This window comes from Lates calcarifer, linkage group LG6, assembly GCF_001640805.2.
Source record: "Lates calcarifer isolate ASB-BC8 linkage group LG6, TLL_Latcal_v3, whole genome shotgun sequence".
NCBI classification, from domain to species: Eukaryota; Metazoa; Chordata; class Actinopteri; family Centropomidae; genus Lates; species Lates calcarifer.
In genome coordinates, this window is record NC_066838.1 from 1078141 (window position 1) to 1098079 (window position 19939).

At 38.4% G+C, this 19939-nt stretch overlaps 2 protein-coding genes across 2 annotated transcripts; one reads left to right on the forward strand and one right to left on the reverse strand.

Moving 5' to 3' along the window:
• The first annotated feature begins 257 nt into the window (after window positions 1–257).
• LOC108900483 (putative beta-lactamase-like 1) lies at window positions 258–7288 on the forward strand. The gene is made up of 6 exons (XM_051071530.1): window positions 258–417; window positions 2422–2523; window positions 2632–2789; window positions 3253–3473; window positions 5797–5902; window positions 6073–7288. Exons 1-6 carry the CDS (start codon window positions 307–309, stop codon window positions 7049–7051), a joined length of 1677 nt encoding a protein of 558 aa, XP_050927487.1. The 5' UTR covers window positions 258–306; the 3' UTR covers window positions 7052–7288.
• Window positions 7289–12953: 5665 nt separating this feature from the next.
• Window positions 12954–18540, reverse strand: trappc6b (trafficking protein particle complex subunit 6B). The gene is made up of 6 exons (XM_018701620.2): window positions 18265–18540; window positions 17760–17827; window positions 16646–16763; window positions 16464–16547; window positions 14597–14690; window positions 12954–13543 (listed from the first exon to the last, which is right to left on the reverse strand). Exons 1-6 carry the CDS (start codon window positions 18343–18345, stop codon window positions 13512–13514), a joined length of 477 nt encoding a protein of 158 aa, XP_018557136.1. The 5' UTR covers window positions 18346–18540; the 3' UTR covers window positions 12954–13511.
• Between the last annotated feature and the right edge of the window lie 1399 nt (window positions 18541–19939).

Genomic DNA, 19939 nt, shown 5'->3' on the forward strand with positions numbered 1-19939 from the left:
GCCCTGTTGGCTTTTCCCCTGTGGACCACGCAGGAAATGAAACTCTGGATTTTTGCTGTCTGGCGGTGAAGAATGACACAAAGATGAGATAAATCGAAGGCTTTTTCCCCCTCCTTTGGTAAGCTAAATGATTTGAACCTGCATCTTCTGTTTATGAAAGTAAATGTTCATTTCCATTTAAGTTTAAACTTTTTACATAAAAATGTACATGTGAGATTTGTGCTTTACTTACAGTCATTCTTCAGTAAATTTTGCTAATATTTCTTTCTAGACTGTGTCAGCTGCCCATTACAACCACTAACCAACATGAAGGTGAAATGGACCATGCTGGGCATGGTTGTCTTCTTTCTACTCTCCGTGGTCATGACCTGCTGTTTCATTTGGCAGTACAGGATGCCAAAGCTGAAGACAGGTAAAGTTTATGTAGCCACCACAGATTTACACACTAAGAACACCCACACATTGACTTTATAAAACATATACTATGACTTTTCAACCTGGGATTACGTGGGCCTTTCTTAGCCTCTTTGGTGTAATTGCTCGTTTGCAGAAGCTGCAGCAGGATTACACAAAGCTGGAAATAGTGGCAGCAGGATTAGCTGCCCGGTTAAAGCTGACATTAGAGAAACATGGGGTGGGTGGCGAGGGGGGTTCTGGATGAAATAACAGTCACTGCCCTCTGTTCAAGGTGTACAGTCTGAATGTGGCAAACAAGCTGTACCTGAAGGAATTCATAAATAAAATAATAAAAACAGCTCTGCTTTATAACCTTGCCGGTATTTCATTTAATTTAAGCCGGTTGGCATATTTGTAGCACTTAATAATGAACTGCACTATAATTATTGTTTTATGACTAGTTTGTTCATGCTGGATTTTTGCTGTAAAAGAAATTATTTCCCACTATTTAATACCACTATAGAACATGTTTTAAATCACCTTAGTGAGGAAGGAAGGAGGAATGCTACAGTATCTTACCATCTTCATATGGCTGTATTAGATCAGGTACTGTATTAATTACATCATTATATTAGAACAGATGGGTATAAAATATCAGTAACAGGCCTAGTGGAATTAGAGGTCTGTCATCACAGTTAATCAGCCATCAAACTGAACAGGTGTTTTTCCTCACTTTTAGGATCATGCCAGTCTTTTACTGTTACTTCAACAGTCAGTTAAAAAAAAAACTTATAAAAGTAATAATCAGGTGAAAATTTTAATATTTATTTCTAAGGGCACAAACCAAATTCCATCCACCTCCATTATATTGTGGTTGAAGCAGAGGTTCAGAGACAGACATCTTAGAGCCTGACCAATTAAAACTGAAACTATCTGTACAGAGAAATACAGTGCCACTAGTTTTTCTTTTTATAATTTCAGTAACCCAATCATTCAACGTGCCTCTGTAATGTGGGAAGGTGTGCTATGCCCTTGCTAGTTGTATGTCTGTTTCTATTAAGCTTCCCATTGTGAACTGGATATGGGGACCAATATGTCATACTGTCTAATAGTCACTGCTCTTAAACTTGGGACATGGAGCTATTACATGGGGTGCTCACTTGAGGGAAAAATATGGGGAGTGTCTGCAGTGGAGTGGATAGGATTTATGAAGAGAGAATAATCAGACAAGAGTTCTGTAATGTTTGCAAGGCTGTCAAGATTCAGGCAAGCAAGATTCAGACAACATAAAAAAGATGTAAAATACAAAATGGACAGATTTTTTTATAGGGAAGTAAAATCGTTGATCAAACATCAGTTAGTCAGTCAGTCAAATTCCAAACTGGAAGGTGTAATGCCATTATAAAAGAACCATGTGTCCTTTGTGTGCAAAAAATTTGTCTGTTTCAGTGTCAGTGTTCTCCAATATTGTTAAAAGTTAATAAAACTAAATTTGATATACTCATTTTGGGAATGAATTTGGTTTAACCCAAGAGGGTATGAGAGAACATTTTTGAGAGTGACTGATGTAGTCTATCAGTAGTCTATCTATGAGTTTTGTTCAGTTACAATTAGCTCAATTAGCTCAGGATTTAAGAGATGCAGCATGCAGTCAGTGCATCTAGTAGTTGGAGTAGCTCCTTTTAACAGCTCCTACAACTGTAATGCCTTGTTTTTTTAACATGTGTTAAACATACAACATACAACATGTGTGATAGACAACAGTGGATCTTATGGCTCTTCTAATCTGACTGTAGGATTGACAACAAACAATTTCAAAATCACACACATTTGGAAATTTTCCATAATGCCCTACCCTAAAACCAAAATGTTCTACAGTCAAGGGGAAGTGTCAAAACCAGTGTCAAACCAGTCTTATTGTTAATCTCTGGTTATACAGCTGGGATGTATGCCATCACACCATGACAGATGGAAATGTTTCTGCATATTTCACACGTGACAAGCCTTTTTTCCTTTTCCACAGAGGTGGTTGTAAAGAAAACAACAGCAGAGGAGATGTGCCCTCGCTTCCCTGAGCCTGTGCCCCTAAAACATCCCATCACTCCACTGAGGGTGGCCTTAGAGCAGGTGAATCGCTTTCAACATTTTTTTTTTTTTGATTCATGTTACAATGTTTTATTATGTTAATATTCTGAATATAGTTATAGTTAGTTTTACTGATGTTTCTCCTAACAGGTAGATGTACTCCTGAGGTCGAGCATTCACACCACCAGGCTACCAGCAATATCAGCCATTGTGGTTTTAAATGACTCTGTTCTGTGGAATGGAAACTTTGGCAAGAAGAACATAAGTGACCCCTCCTCTTCTGCACCCAATGAGTACACAGTGTACAGGTAAGATTTATAGTCATGCAGAGTGTGTAGTGGAGGAGATTACTATAAAATATGACAGAGATATGACAAAAGGGAAGTGGTGATTTGGCTACTATGCCAAATACTTAGTTATTAATATTATCCTGTTCTAAAAGATGCTCAGCCAGTCCATAATATTAGCAGCTCCATTTGAATAATAATCATTACCACACATGATGCAAACTGCAGTCTAATTCTTCTATTGGATTTTGTATTTGATTTGAGGCTTAGAGTTAGAATTAGGAATAGGGGTTAGGATTAGAGCTTCACTGTATTAAGTAAGCTTCATATAGGACCTGTGATCAATGAGACTGAACCACTCACTAAATTAAGTGCTTAAATCTGCAGCAGCAGTGGAATGCTATGTATTATTAAACTGGGATACATTTATTTAATCAACTTGAATAAGCATGTGTTGTGCTCACTTTAATCACTGTGATTGCAGAATTGCAAGCCTCTCTAAAATCTTCCCCACGCTGATGCTGTATAAGCTGTGGGAGGATGGCCTGGTAGACTCTCTGGACGACCCTCTGGAGAAGTATGCAGACAACTTCACCATCAAGAACCCTCAGGGGACAATTAGGGGGGCAGCATCCTCGTCAGCCAGGACGCTCAGCGGTCGTTCTCCTGCACTCACTCTGCGTAGGATGGCTAGCCAGCTCTCTGGTAACCACACAATGAGTTTTAATGATAGGATGGCTATCTTTGATTAATCTGAAGAAACAGTCAACCAAATCTGAGCTTGGTAGGCGAGTGTCACAGTTTGTGTTTATGCAGCACAGGTAGAGGACCCAAATGCAGACACTGAGGCAACTTCAGTAACTTTTAATGAAAGCAAAGGGGCAAAGAAGTCCAAATGGACAAGACTGGAAGACAGACAAAAGTCCAAAACTTAAAAACAGGGTCAGGTTACAGGTGCAGGCACCTGAACCTGACAGAGGACAGATTAATGAGAGCTGGTATATATACTGACAGGGGTAACAGGGAAATGGATGGGGAGGGACAGACGATAAACAATGGGAGACAGGTGAGCAGGTGGATGTGGGAGTCAGATGACTGGGATAGCATTGTAGAAATGCAGTGCACAGGACTGGGACAGTAACTGTGAGTAGGTGAGAACCTAGTGTTCAGTTTGATCTCTGTCCAGGTTATCATGTACACCACATATAGAGACTGGAGCAGGGACAATATAATCCAAACATTTGATTATAATGAAATCCTGCACAATACCACAAAATACAGCACTGAAAACGGGACTTGAATCAATACATCTCAAAAACTGAACATTACAAGCTTAAGCTTAGGATAATTAAGTAGCTGTCAGCAGATATAAGTATTTATTAGTGGAGAGTGGAGGCTGCTATATAAACAGATAATGAATGAACAGACAAATGACTGTATCTTCACAGGAGAAGTTACAGTTTCTGACAAATACTGTATATATGTACTGCTCATAAATGATAAATAGTCCTTACTATTTAGTAGGGACTTTTATTTTGTGATTATGACAGGTATTTCTTTCATTTTGGCCTAAAGTATTTGACCTTGTGAAACTAGCAGATTTGTTAATTTGGTCACCGTTCCTGATGCAGATCTGAATAATACCTCAATTATGGATAAAGAAAGAAAAAATGGTGGATATATCTTTTCTCTTCTTGCCAAGTTCATAAAAAGCTGCTCCATTGTGTAAGTGCTGATTCAACCTCCTGGCACCCTTTTACAAGAGTCAAAATTTAGCTCCACAGTGTGTGGTGGATGCGCATTGGTCTAAATGTAGGTCTAGACTCTCATACTTGACACCATGTAATTCCTGTTAAGGACACATTTCTATGACCCATTATACCACCTTAGCTAACCTGGGCTCACATAAACAGAAACAAGAGCTAGAATTACACTGAGCTGTGTCCAGAGATAGAGCTAATCAGCTCTGTGTCCTCAGAATGAAAAGGAGGGATTAACTGAGGGGAAAACCATGCTGTGGGTGAAAGTCTACCTGAAAGTTGTTCCAGCACAGTGACTCAAACCATCACACAAGTTGCTGAATACTGGAGTAAAGAGAGGAGATTACTTCTCTTAACAACTACTGTTGTTGGACAGATTGAATGCTTACACTAGCATGTAACCACAGTGTTAGAAAAAAAAATTGATGTGTTGATAGCCCTAGGTCAGGATCACCAAAAAGATAAAAGCTAAATAGCTAAAAGGCTTCATGTAGACTTTCCCAACCCATATTTGGTAAAAGAATATTAAGACAGCAGATTTAAATCCAGATCTCTAGAGCAAAACATGTGATCAACATGCTGTATATAAGCAACAAATATTTGCTCTGTTACTAATGTCCAGTATGTTGGTGATTTATTCATTTCCATTAAACTGAGCTACATCATTTTCATTCACTTCAGTTCAATTCAATTTTACTTTTCATATAGAGCAGGTCTAGACTATTCTCTTTATATTATTATATTCACAGAGCGAGACCCAACAATTACCTATTACCTATTTTAAAGAGTATGGTCTAGACCTGCTCTATGTGAAAAGTGCCTTGAGATGACTTTTGTTGTGATTCAGTGCTATATAAATAACATTGAATTGAATTGAATTCCCACCATGAGCAAGCACTGACAGATACACTGTACCATCATGCACAGATAGTGTATCTACTGAGCAGCTCCTTGGGTGTATCCATAGATCAATGGGAATATTGTGTCAACCCAGCTATGACCATAAGCCCCTTGTCACTCTTTTTAAGGAAAGAAACTGTTTTTGTTTGAAAAATGTGCTAGCACAACAGGCATTGCATGTACTGCTCCAAAATATATCAAGTGGTAGAATAAGTGATGGGTTAGGTTTTTATATATATATCTGTGAAATGTTTTCATGTATGATTACTGCATATTGTCTCCTATATATATATATATATATATATATATATATATATACACACACACACACTGGTTTTACTCACTAAGGCTCTCTAATATTTTTACAGGGTTACCCAGAAGATTAAGGTCAACTAATCTCCTTTGGAGTGGAGACACACAGGCAGCCCTTAATTTGTTACAGGATGATGTCCTTGTGGCAGATCCAGGCACCAAGTAAGACTTTGTTTCCTTCCCGTGTTGCTCTATTTTTGAGCAATGACTTTGGACAATCTGTGCATTTCAAAAGGGGCTTGTTGTCTATGCATAGAAAAATGATCCTTTTGGTACTTTATATCCAGGAAACTTACAGACATCTGTGACATTACTGTCTCTTTTTCCCTCAGATGCCATTACAGCAATGTTGCTTTTTCTTTATTGGCCAACATCCTGGCCCAGAAAGTTACGGGCACAAACTTTGAGAGCTGGGTGTCAGACAACATTCTGGAGCGGCTCAGCATGGAAGACACTGGTTTCAACTTAACTCCAGCTATTCAGAGGCAGATGGCTGTGGGTGTGTACAGCAATGGCCAGCCAACTCCGCTCTACAACCTTGGCTGGTACCGGCCTGCAGGTCAGATGTATTCCACAGCAGCTGACATGGCCAAGCTCATGATGGCTCTTCTGGGTGTGTACAGTGGGACCCTGCTGCGCCAGGATACCCTGAACACCATGCTGACACCAGTCTTCCGATGCCATAGTGGCTACTTTGCCAACTCTACCGGCACACCGTGGGAGATCAACGAGCAGTTTGGCTATGATGTGGTGAGGAAGGACGGCGACCTGGACGGTTACGCGGCCACCCTCTCCCTTGTGCCACGACTCAAGCTGGGACTGGTAGTCCTGATGGCTGGGGTTCGGCCTGCAGACCAGGACCTTGTGAGACGCGCCTACAACTATCTCATCCCTGCAGTGGAAAATGCTTTCAGGGATGCTCAACGAACTCTCAGACAGCCGCCTGACCCAGCTCCATATATAGGCTTTTTCACTTATAGGAATATGACTTTCTATGAGATTAAGGTAGACTCAGACAAAGTGCTAGTCATGCAGCAGTTCGGACCACAGGTGGACACAGCTGTGCCATCCAAGTACCGAACTATTCGGTTGGATTACCTGCAAGACAGGGTGTTCAGGGTGGTGTTTGAGAGCCCATATCCTTGCAAGCTGAAGGTTAACAGCGCCTCAGTCTCCCTGGAGGCACAGGACAGACAGCTCTTCAACTTTTATCCCTTCAACAAGAAAGGTGTATCACCAGGGTTTGATTCCCCAGGACTCAACACTTACAGGGTGACAAGGATAGCTGGCAGACCATACTTTGCTTCATAATAACAAAAATTCAGCTTCACAAGTTTGTCACTGTAACTAGGGAGTTCTGTTAAGGACGAATGCAGTGGGAATCTTGATAGTGCAAACATTTGCAAGTTTTCAAGTGTTTGCTCGGTGGTCATGTGTCAGTGTCATGGAATGCTCCCTTGCTAAAGTTGGTGTGATTATTCTGATCTTCCATTCATCATTATTGATTTTATGCTCTTTTGCTCTTAATACAAATTTTATCATTTAGTCTTGTCTATATCTCCAAAGCAATCTTTGAAAAATATTTTTCCTCTAAGAAACTAGCACAAGCAGTGCAAAACTGACACACTGCTGCATAAATGTTAATCTAAGATGTGTTTGATTAATGGACAATGTGGACATATTCCTCTTCAGTCTTTAAGTGCCTACAGTGTCACCTGGAAAAAGGAAAAATGCAGTTGATTTAACATGTTGTCTGTGAACTGTAACACAACTCTTACAGGACAATGCACTGAATTAAATTAATTTTAAGCATATATATACGCCTATTGCCAGCTATACAGCTGACAGTGATGTGACCAGAAAAACGTCCATTGAACTACCCTGCAATACTAGTAGTGGTTAGTGGCAGTTATATGTGTCACAGATGGAGGCCAAGGTGCACAAAGTCTCATCAACGTGCCTGTGCACAATATTGGGCAGCATTAATGTCAGTGTCATCATAGGAGCTGCAGAGTCAGAAAGCACAAACCCCAAAACAAACGGTGCAGGAGGCAATGGCCAGGTCTTGAATGTGTTTGTGATTATTATCTGATACTGGATTAATTTGATGAAGATCCGATTTGATTTGAAGATATATTTCATGTATATTGAAACAGTTTCATGTTTACCCCTCATATGTCATTTCCTGACATCTTTACCAAACCACTTCAGGGAAGCCTTAAATCTGTGTAATCCACGGTGGATTACAAAGAATGGCAATGTGGCGCAGTCTATGGCAGCACCTTAAATGAAGGTGGGCATTGGTTAACCAGACATGCTTTTGCATGAACAACCAGTTAGTCTTTTGTCTTGAAAAAACGAAAAACACTGTTTGAAAACTGTTTGTGTTGCTTGTAAATGTTGTCATTGTGAGCATGTTAGCATGCTGATGTTTGAGCATTTTGCTCAAAGCAGCAATGTGCCTGAATACAGTCTCACAGAGCTGTTAGCATGTGTGCATACAGAGCTGAAGTCCTGATGCAATTGCTCAATCAGCATTTCTTTCACTTCATTTTTTCTGGTTGTGAAAAAATTAAGGTTCCTGGGATTTACTGTTTGTATAAAACCATATGATTTCATAAATAAATAACTTGTCAGTTACAACTTGCTGTGTGAGTGTATAAAACACTACCGCTCCCAACACAATTTACCAGCACAGCATTGTTTTAGGTTCATCCATGGCCATGAAGTTCTCCGAAACGCTTTGCTAAAGTAATGTTTCCAACTTTTTAGCTTTCTGTCTACAACCCTCTACAGCATTCAGTCCTCTCTGCTGTTATTGTGAACAGCCTGCAACTCCTCAACTGGCCCATGGATTTTCTTTTATTGTCGGGAATCTTGGGCTTATGAGAAATGGGGTTCATTTAAAAGTAAAAACTGAAATACTCAATAAACAACAAATCTAATGAAACTGAGATGCTTCTGAGTCTCTGCAGCAAACTGAGCCATTCCATAGATATGCACTGGATATTTTACAGGAATGCATAGTGTGTATGCTGAGCTTAACTAGACTGACATTAGAGCAGACAGCTGTGCATAGAGCTGTTCCCATGTAGAGAAAAACAAACCTAATCTTATGTAACAGTCTTACCAAAAGGGAATGGAGCTGTCCGCTGTTAATGATCTGAAGCCACTTTATCATGTGTACAGTGCAGAGTTGTGTATACATATCAATCACCAACATGAAAATGAATCAATGAATACTAGAACTTTTCTCTTCATTTTTCCACAGAACAGTGCAGCTTTTATGGCATCATAAACAGTGCCTGTTCTTTATCTTTAGCTACTCTACAAGCTATAAATACACTGCAGCAGTGCTATGTGCACTCAAGGAGCAACAAGAAGAATTTATCATACATCACAGAAAACAGCAAGATGAGGACCACCAACTGTGTGTCATTCTTCTAGTTTTTCTAGTTTTGAGCCAGATGTCCAGCGCTGTGACATGTGTCATGGTAAGACCTGAAGCACTAGTATTCAACCAAAAATCTCCTGTCAGAGTATCACCTGAGTTCTTGTATGATTTTGTCCAGGAGCATCTCTGGCCAGGCTGGGTAAAGTTAATTCTGTCATGTTTTCAACATACATTGCCTAAGTTTGTTTAAAAAAAAAAAAAAAAAAAAAAAAAAAAAAAAAAGAGCAGTCAAACAATAAACAGTCAATCCAGATTATCTAAACCCATGGTTTCCCAAAATGATGATCAGGACCCAAAGGGGTCTACGAGATAAATCTATCATATCTATCACATAGCAATTAAGGATGAAGGGATAACAATGGAAAAAAATACTGAAACATAAAACTACAATATTTACACAAAGTTATACAAAACCATTCTTTTACTTTTGATTTTTACTGACCATGCTGAAATATTAACCTCATCAGACTATAAATCCCACAAAATGAAATAATCTGAGCTGCTCATAATTTTGTTTTGCTAAATTCTGTTACAGCACTACTGCAAATAGACAACAGTGAAAAGTCATTCATTGCTCACAACTCATGTCCACACTGGGCCATCACAGGCAGACACTTTTATTGCTTGGGATTACTTGTCAAAAAGGCAGAAAACTACTGACAACAACCACTTTCTTTTGAAGGCAAACTAAAAGTGAGGGCTACCCACGCTTATGCCTGAGAGATCTGTGAGTCTGTTGCCTGCACTGGCTGTTGAAAGGAAAACCTGCATTGTGTGATGATAGCTAATTTCGTCTATTTATAATCACTAATAATTTAAATTACGAAATCCCTGTCTATCCTCATGTCTCAAAACTTGGCAAGTGTGTTGCTGAGGACCGAAGGAAGTGCAGTGTAAAAGTTTTTTGGATGTGTGTTTGACAAGATCGAACAAAAGTGATGATAAAATGCCAGAAATAATGATGTCACATGAACTGTGATGTCACCAGTGACATTCACAAAATGAACATGAATGTTTGACACAACAAGGTCAAGCTTGTGTTCATGCACTTATTGGTTATATTGTGTTTTTCCTGTTGCACACTTCTATAGTTTGGTCATTATAGCAGAGCCGAATACATCTGGTCAAAGTTCTCTATGTCTGGTTATAGCTTTAACGTAACATTGTTTCATTATTGTTGTTTAAATCACACTAAAATATTTGAAAATCACAAAAGGTATCTTCGTCTCCATTTCTCTAGAAGTGTTTCAGTGGAATGGAAATTAACTCAGTGTTGTTGTACACTTAGTAATGGTCTTAATGATTCCACTTTCTGCAGTAAAATGGTTGGTAAATTACTCCTTGACTGACTGAATATGGCACTTGATTTCCCAGCGGGGAGCTGGCAGTGTATTTGCTCCTAAAAACCCACAAGCAGCTGCCTGCTGAGACTGCTAAGGTATTTTCAGTAGGTCCAAAACTGATAATACATCCATTGTTTTTTTTTTGAGGCACAGTAAAACTTTTTGTTAACACACACAAGACAAGAAATAAGATAACACTTTCTTATAAGGTACCATTTACAATGGCTTTCTTAATGGGTAATATATAATTTACTAATGCTTTACAGATCAATTATGAGCCATTAATGAGAACCTTTGGGTTGCTATCTTGTGGAAATGCCTCATCCAGCACATCATTTTGTATTTTTATCCTTTAAATCTTATAAAAATCTAAAATCAATTTATAAACTGATTTTTAACATCTACAACTTCATGGATTGTTGAACCCATGATTTATAATTGTAGGTGACTAACCAACCTTTGCTAATGGCTCATTAGAAATTAAAAACCCAAGAGTGTTTATTAATCTAATGTTATCACAGAAACATTAGACACACTAATTCAGTCCACTTCCTCACTTCTCTTGTCATAAAAACAGCTCTCACCTTCAACATGTCAGATTTACTGTATTGTTCTCTCTGCATTGTACTATTTTCAGTTTTGCATACAGAGTAGCAGTGAGTCAAACTCTATATGTCAATAAGTGGTTATAACATGATAAGTCTTCATTTTCATCAGTTTCTGAATGGATTTTGGTCCAGATGTCCTGCAGCTTTTCCAGAAGAAAAGTGAACAAACATCAGAGGGGGCTTCCTGATGAACTGAAGAGCTAAAAAGACAAGCAAAGTGATGTGCTGGGGAGGAGATTCTACAATCTGGCAACCCATTACCTACAGCTTATAAACCCTTTATATATAGTGAAGAAGAAAGTGGTACCTAAAATCATTTTTGGTGATTGGACTCCAATGGTGTGAAACATTTTCATTAAGCTTAGGCCTAAATGAATGTAGGAAATAAGACAGCATCTCCACAGAGTCTAGAGACTGGGAGTAGTGTAGAGCCAGTAGGTGGATGAGATGGATGATGCTGGGGGAGAAAACATCAGCAGTCATGCATTTCATATCACTCCTAGTTTAACCACACTCACTGGTGAGATCTACTTCAACAGTGATGGAAGTGAGGAACACTGTTGAGCACAATGCTGAAAAAGTTAACAGCAATAAAATGCAGGAACACACATAAAATGAGTCCCTGTGCATGCTGGGAAGGTTTCCAATACACATACATCATGTACACCTGCAATCACAGGGTCACCATTCAGCCAGTCATATGCTTGCTCTTTACTCGTTTTGCCTTCATTTAAAACACAAGTGCAAGATAACTTTGTCTAGGATTAACAAATCCATCCTCAAACTGCATCATATTAGCCTGATATCAGCATGTTGGCACACATTGGTGGGATTTGTTGGATCTCTCCTGTAAACATTATAATATAAAGAGTACAGTCTAGACCTGCTCTATATGAAAAGTGCCTTGAGGTGACTTTTGTTGTGATTCTGTGCTATATAAGTAAAACTGAACTGAACTGAATTGAAATTAGTTGAGCAACATTTAAAGAACAGATCCCTGGTTTACTCAGTATCTGGGTAGCTTTGTTGAGTAAAACTTGAAACCTCAACAAAAGTGGAACATGGACACAAAGACTTGTTCCAGGGTTGATTCAGTTAAATCATCCTAAAACCCCAGTATATGCCGTGTACCCCCAGAACAACCCCCCGATACTCCCCCTGTTGACTCACTTTACATCCTGTCATTTTGTACTAGACCACTGTACACACACTACCTCATTGTGTTGTGTTAATGTCTGTTGTACTTTACTTTGATCTCATCTCTATTTTTATATTCATTATTCTTATTTAACATGACATTTTATATTCATCTGTGCTGTCATTCTAAGATACCTACCTAAGGTAGAGAGTGCAATATGTATGCTTTATAAATAGTGATAAATAGCTTGCTTGAAGTTTTTATATAGAGCTCTATGCATTATGGTGGAAACATTTCCTGATGCAAGTGAACATCATTTCAGTTCACAGATTAATACTTATTCATGCTGTATAAACACAGAGAAGTAAAGTGAAATGATCTGTGATTTACTGATGTTAGTGACACTCGGAATGTGATCAATTAACTAGATATTTTTTGGCAACACCAGAGATGAGCACAGCACAATTAAACAATCTAGCTTTTCATTTTTTTTAACATCTTTTCAATCGTTAACAGTGGTTGGGTCACTAATATAATATCTGAGAAAGATTTTTTTGAAGTTCAAAACAGAAAATTCCTGCCAAACATTAGAGCCCTCGGGTTGAGCTAAAGTCACACCAACTGGGCGAGTAGGATTGGGAAGACGCAGCTGAAATGTAGACGATGAGGCTGAGAGATTTCACGCTGGAATTTATTGCAACTGATTCAACCTGTAGTCAAAGTTCAAACACACTTCAATAAAAAGAAAATTCATCTGCAATACTGTACAAACATGCTTCAATAGGATTTCTGATTATTATTAGTGCTATAGTGTCTTTACCCTCTGGGGAGCACTATGATCACAGGCAAATGTGTGTATGTGTGTATACTGAATATTTAAACCATTCAGCCACAACATTAAAACCAGTGACTGGTTGATTGGTGTATAAACTGTGAACAAAGGAAATAACATTACTAAAGAGTCATTCTCAAAAATAATGGCAATCATGGCATTAAGTGTTTATCCACTTCTGATAATGATGGGAGTTTAACAGCAGGAAACACTGTTCCTCTGTTATCAGAAAATGGGGCTCTGGACACTGAAACAGACAAACTTTTGCGAATCATCACTGTAATGTGTAGAGAGAAGTAATATTTCTGATGAAGATGGGTGGCATTTCCCTTAAATGATAAAAACTCAAGGATATGTGATGGCAAAAGAGAGTGCAGAGTGAGCCTCTGCTCATCGCTACATTTTTTGGATCATGACCTGGAATTTACCTGCAGAGATATAAAGAACAGAAAGAGAAGAAAGCACGTGTTAGTCCACACTTTATTCCTATGAAAAAATAAAACAAACTCAGATTTACGTCTGCATAAATGTTTTTCCACCCCAAGCAGAACAGGATCCTCAAGATCTTAATACAACAACACCAACTCCAGCCAAAATAATGGCCATGTTTTCACAAAGGCAGTGCAGGCCTGTTCATACAGTGCGTCTGTGGTCAGAGTGTGAAACCTGCAGGACAACCTGTGATTTTATGCTAACAGCCATAACATGACTCAGGACTGAAGATTCACTCCTGTTATTAGAGGTAACCTATGGAGTTAGGAGCATTACAGAGCAGTTTGTCTTATGCACATGCTTAAAACATATGTTGTGGCTGAAAAATATTTGTATAATTGTTTTTTACTTATCATAGGTGAAGCCAGTCTGGCCAAACAGGAATGTGACCGTCGTCAGAGGAAAACTAGGGTCTGAAAGGGCATTTGATACTACAGCATTACGCTTTTACAAATCCTATTTCAATAAAACATAACAGTCAAACTACAGTTTCTCCATACTTCATTTTAGTGCTGTGCCAGTTCTAAAGAGACAAATATAGTCTATAGTTTATAGTCAACTTAAAATAACAGTGTAACTTGAATCACATTCAATCTCGTGTATGTCACGTCGCTATTTTGGCCAATTCCCAGGATGCTTGCTTTTGCCTACTTACAGTGAGTGAGAGCACATGTATGAGCTACAGGATGCTGACTGCAGTTCACTCAGTGGCCACCAGTGACATTAATAAAAGGGTTTTCTGAATGTTACACTAAGAACCTTTAACCTTTAAGCATTTGAAATTATTCCATGAAACCCTTAAAACTGTGTTCAGCTATACATGTGCAGAGACTGTGACAGGGATGCTCCAGTAGTAGAGTTTGTGTCAAGAACATAAAAAAAGTTGAGTTTTTTTTTTTCTTAATTGTCAAATGACTCTTTCCAAGATCAACACTAATCTTTGTGAGAATGTCTCTGATCGGATGATGGACAAGTGATGTGAGTCTTACATGCTGGCATGACGGACACCTCAGCAGTCACAATACTCTTGACTCCCAGATTGGACAGAGCTCCTCTCACCAGACCACAGGTAAAGGCCAGATACTGCAGAAAGACAAACAGCCTGTGTCATATGATGAGTAAGGATGTCCTAACACAGTTAGGTGTTGTGAAATTTGTCTTTGCTCTGGGTATAGCAGTTGTCCAGATATTCCAGTGTGCTGATCTTCTCTCTCTAGCTGAAAGTCACATGTTGAACTACTCACAAACATGAATAAAAATCAGCTTTGACTTTAAAATGCTCATAGATGCATGAGAGCTAATACCACTACTACTACTATCACTAATAACAATAATAATAGTAATAATCAACATTTTTATTAGCATCATTATTATAAATTAGGTGACACATATATATAATTTTAAATTGGGTACTTTTAATCCATTATTTGCATTTGAACATTTAATGGGCTGTTATATAACCCCCACCCCATTTTTTCTTTTTGAGTGTACAATATGGCAGATGTAGGGTCAATCTACGTACTGATTACAGCATCGTGTGTGTATTCATATATATTTATAGATAAACAGATATACTGTATAAGCTGTGTAAAGATGGACAGTATAAAATGCATCTGATTGGTTGTTTGTTCTATGAGCAGATATGTAATCAATCATCTGATCAGTTGGAGTTGCTCTTAAAGTGACTTTTCCAGGAGGAAGTCACCAACAAATGTGTCTAATTGCTCTCACTCAGCCAACGATGACCTCTGAAGTTGGTGCTCTGGACACTTCAGTAGAGGGATTACTACAAGTGTGATAAACACAGGCCCTGATCTCTAGGGATGGGTTCTGATAGTTCCCATATCAAGTCTTTCCCGTCCTCTGTTTAGTCTTTTTCACATCTCCCTGACACTACACACATCAGCAACCAAGAACGTCCACGGTTTTAGTTTTATAGTATATTTGCTGTAGTTTCCATTAGAGTTAGCATCACGCTACATCTGGTAATTTCTCCATAAATTGGTCTCTTTCCTGTAGCACTGTGATCTTCCGTCTCTCTCTCCTCTTCTGTCTCTTTCTGCAGGTATTTCTGCCTCTGGAGCTGTAGAGTCTGATCTGTGATGACAAGTCTCCTGCTGCTCCTACAACTCCACTCAACACCTGCTGCTAGAATTAGAAATCACTAGTACTGCTATTAGTTGTATTGCTATGTTAGCAGTTAATACTTTAATTATCACTACTATCATTACTACTACTGTATTATTGGCATCACCTTACATTTTATACATGGAACCCATGTTATGCTATGTTCTTCTCTCACTATTCTCTACCCCCTCTCTCCCACTCCCCCACCCACCCCCCTTTGGGTCTCTCTCTGTAAATACCTATTTTAAAGAGTATAGTCTAGACCTGCTCTATATGAAAAGTGCCTTAAGATGACTTTTGTTGTGATATGGCGCTATATAAATAACATTGAATTGAACTGAATTAAATCATAACCATTTGTGTTATTAATGCAATTATAAGATGCTAGATTCAAATATATCAAGTCAAATCTTACGTTACATTAAACACTTGTAATTTGTTTTGCTAGTGTACTGAGTAAATGCTCATAATTAACACGTCTGCATTCCCAACAAACTAGTTTAAGAAAAAAAACTTTGATAAGGGATTGCACAGTAGTCAAATTTGATAAGCAGATTCAGAAATGAATTTAGATTTAATCATATGCTATCAAACCCCATCCCTTATGGAAGTCTTGCTGGTCTTGGATCAGCTGCCTCATGAAAAAAAGAGTGCTCTTTACAGAGATGGATGTTCTTACAAACAAATCACTATAGAGTCACAAAGTCTAATGAAATCAAGGCAGAGCACCTTAGGGGCGTGTTCCAGGTACTGTTTCCCAGCTGACAGCTGACTCAGTAATCTGAACTTGTTGTCCTGGAGAACATAGATCCCCTGAAACACATGACAAAAGCACCAAAGACAATGACACCAATAATGGATGCATTGGATGCACTGAGATATGTTACTGCTGACAGTCAGTACAGCATTACCTGGTGATTGGTTCGAAGGTTGTCAATTTGCTTCTTGAACACACAGGTCCAAAAGTCTTTACAGATGAACTTCATGATGTCCAGCTCATCTTTGAACCGGGCTGTGTCTTTTGTCAGTCTAGAAAAGAGGAAAAATTCCTCAAATGAGGCCAGAAGCTTGACAAAGCCATTTAGTTAAATAAAAGTATTATTGCCACAGTGGAATGATACATTCAATTTACTTACATTATTGGTTGTAAAAAGTACTTAAAAAGAAGTCTGGTGTTATTCTATATTTTTCTGAATGAAATTTCCTATTGAAAAGCAAGAAAAGCAGCAAGTCTGTCCACTGACTGCTAAAAAGTTAGATTCATCAAATTCTATTAGTAGTAGAACTAGATAAACTTGTCTTTGCCTGTGGGATACCAAAGGCTGCCTGTTTACACCATTAGTGGAAAAAATCCATCCATGAAAATGTTATCAAATAGTAAAGAGAGGAATTTCATAAAGCAGAGCTTCACATGCTGCTGCATGAAATAAACAGACAGATTCAGCAGAGCCAGTGTAGTGGCGTTAGAGGACATGAGACAATCAGAAAATACTGATAGGACAGCTGCACAGTGCAGAGCTGCACTATGACTGACAGAAATGGGAAATATCAAGTTAAGACTCCAAATAAATAATGCAAAGCAGTTCAGAACTAACGTGAGAGGCAGTCAAGTGACAGTCGGATATCAGACAGGATGATATTACAGCCTATAATAGGTGATGTTACACTGATGGTGCGACAGAAAGGGATACTGGACAGAGACCTGCAGAAACACTGAATTCTCAAACACTAAGCACTGATTAGTGAATGACACAAATACACAAATTGTACAAGCCACTTATCTGTTATCTGTACAACTGGACACCATGACACCCACTTTATCAGATTGTCTCTAAATACTTCCTGACTTTTCACCCGTCTGTGGCTATAAATATACAGTTTCATTTTTCAAAAAGGCTCAAAATTTTCTAAAACAGCTGGTCATTGTAATTTTAACTTCTGACTCATCATATCGACCACATATTGTACAGACTGAGACACACTAACTGTCAGAGGGACACATGTCAGCAGTAGTGAGTTTGTTACCTCTCTATTAGTCCTTGGCCGACTCTAAATCCCATATTCTCCAGTTTGGTGATATTTTTTCCATTCTCCTAAATGAAGGATAAAGAAGAACTCATGAACAAACAAAGCAATGACCACTATTTACTGGGAGTCTTGAATAAGACACAGCCATTATTAATGTCACCTGTAACATCTGTGTTTTTCCTACTGTGACAAGCCAAAATGTCTGCTGAGGAAAAAGGCCTATCGTGTCTGCCTGAAATCTTTTTCATGGTTGAATGTTTAACAAAACAATCAGCACTGTGGATCTTTTACACAGCCAAACATACAAAATCTGTAGTTTCAAGAAAATGTAAAATTAAAAGACAGTTATCGCTCTGTTTAGTTGGTGTTTCCTCTTTAAGGTCTGAATAAAGCCTCTGGATACGAGTGTCACTCATCCTGTGTACGTCTGTTTAGTCAGGACTTATTCTGTTCAGGTCACCAAACGTCTGTGGAGAAAAATCCTCACTGAGGAGTTTCTTACCGTCTCTCCGTTTTCAGCTGACTTATAGATGTAATGTATCACTTCGTTATGTAAAAACTGGAAAGGAGCTTCGTCTGCCATCCTTCTTCCTCTAAAGACAGTGGTTCTCACAGAAGCTGGTCCACCGCGTCACTTACACTGGGACCGACATCATTACATACAAACAGTCAACACATAGAAGCAGACCATTCGACAAGGTCTTTTTAAGACACAAGCACAAAACAAACGTTTTCTACCACTTCCTCATTGTTCTTGTTTACCGGTGAAGGGAGGCGTGAATCTGAAGAGTGCATTACTTTTTCATTACCGCCACCTGCTGGCAAGGAGTTCAAACTGTGAAATAGACTAAAACAGACTACAAATAAAATAGACTAATACAAAACAAAATAAAATAAAATAAAGTAACATAAAATAAGTAACAACTATGACAAAATGAAGAAGTCAACTTTTTCCTTTTCTTCTGACTCTGGAAATAGTTTGACAATCTTAGCTAGTAGGTTGAGAGCTTTTGTCACACATATATTATCTTCTGTTTTTTGTGTCATGCTTGCATTAATATTTGTGATGCCAGCCAGAAAAAATGAAGACATAACAAATATTGATTTGATAATACTCTCTATTTTACTTACCATCAAATCCCCTATGCAGAGCCAAACCAAGACTGAATGTCTCCCACTGTACTGTCTGTGCATCAAAGTCTGAATATCCTATTCCTCCGTGCCATAGTTGTCCAGAAACTATTGAAAACACATCACTGAGTCACACTGTTGAACTGGATGACATTTTGTTTCATTACAATTGACACACACACTATAGTTTATTTTGACTCCATTCCACATACATCATCCTGCTGCCCCAAACACTCACTAGAGCACCAAATGTGGATTAATCCACTGCTGAAGATAGTCCCCAACATGAGTGATTTCCTTCTGTTTGAGTAACACCTTTTTTAGGGCTCCAAGCATTACAGCTGCTGAAATCCTGTTGTTTTTGTTGTGATTATTTAGACCTGGGCACTGTAGTGCCAGGAACCTGTTGTTTTGTAGAGATTATTATTATTAAGGCCTGAGCACTGAGGATGCCAGGGGCCAGAACTCAGTGGGTGTATAAAATTTGGTAATTGGTCAAATTTGGTATTGAAACACGTATGATTCACCACAACAAATTTAAATATCAACACACTGCATAATAAAAAATTTGTTCTACATGTTTTTTTCCCATGAATACTATATGTATTAAACTATTACCTATAGTCTGTTCTCAGTCCGTGTACATAACAGCCAATCGATTTTTATTTTGGAAACAGATGACGTGACTTTTCCCATTTTTCAGTTTGGAATAAGAAACCCAAAAGAAAAAATGAGCCATTTTTTGATTTTTGTTTTGGAACAATGAAATCAGAAACAAAAAACAACAAGCGTTTTTATAACTAAAAAGAAGTTTTTAGCCCATAACTGATTTCTAATTTTCCTTGTATAAAAATGATAAGATAGTAGTTGTTCTGTTTTCCCATTTCCTTGTCCCAAAACAAAAGTCAGCTCTTTTTTTTGTTTTCTGTTCTCCTTCTCCAAAATGAGAAACGGGAAAAAGCTTGTAATCTGATTTCTCTTTTCCTACTCCACAACAAAAATCAATTGGCCGTTATGTACACGGACCCCATAAGCTAGCACAGTCC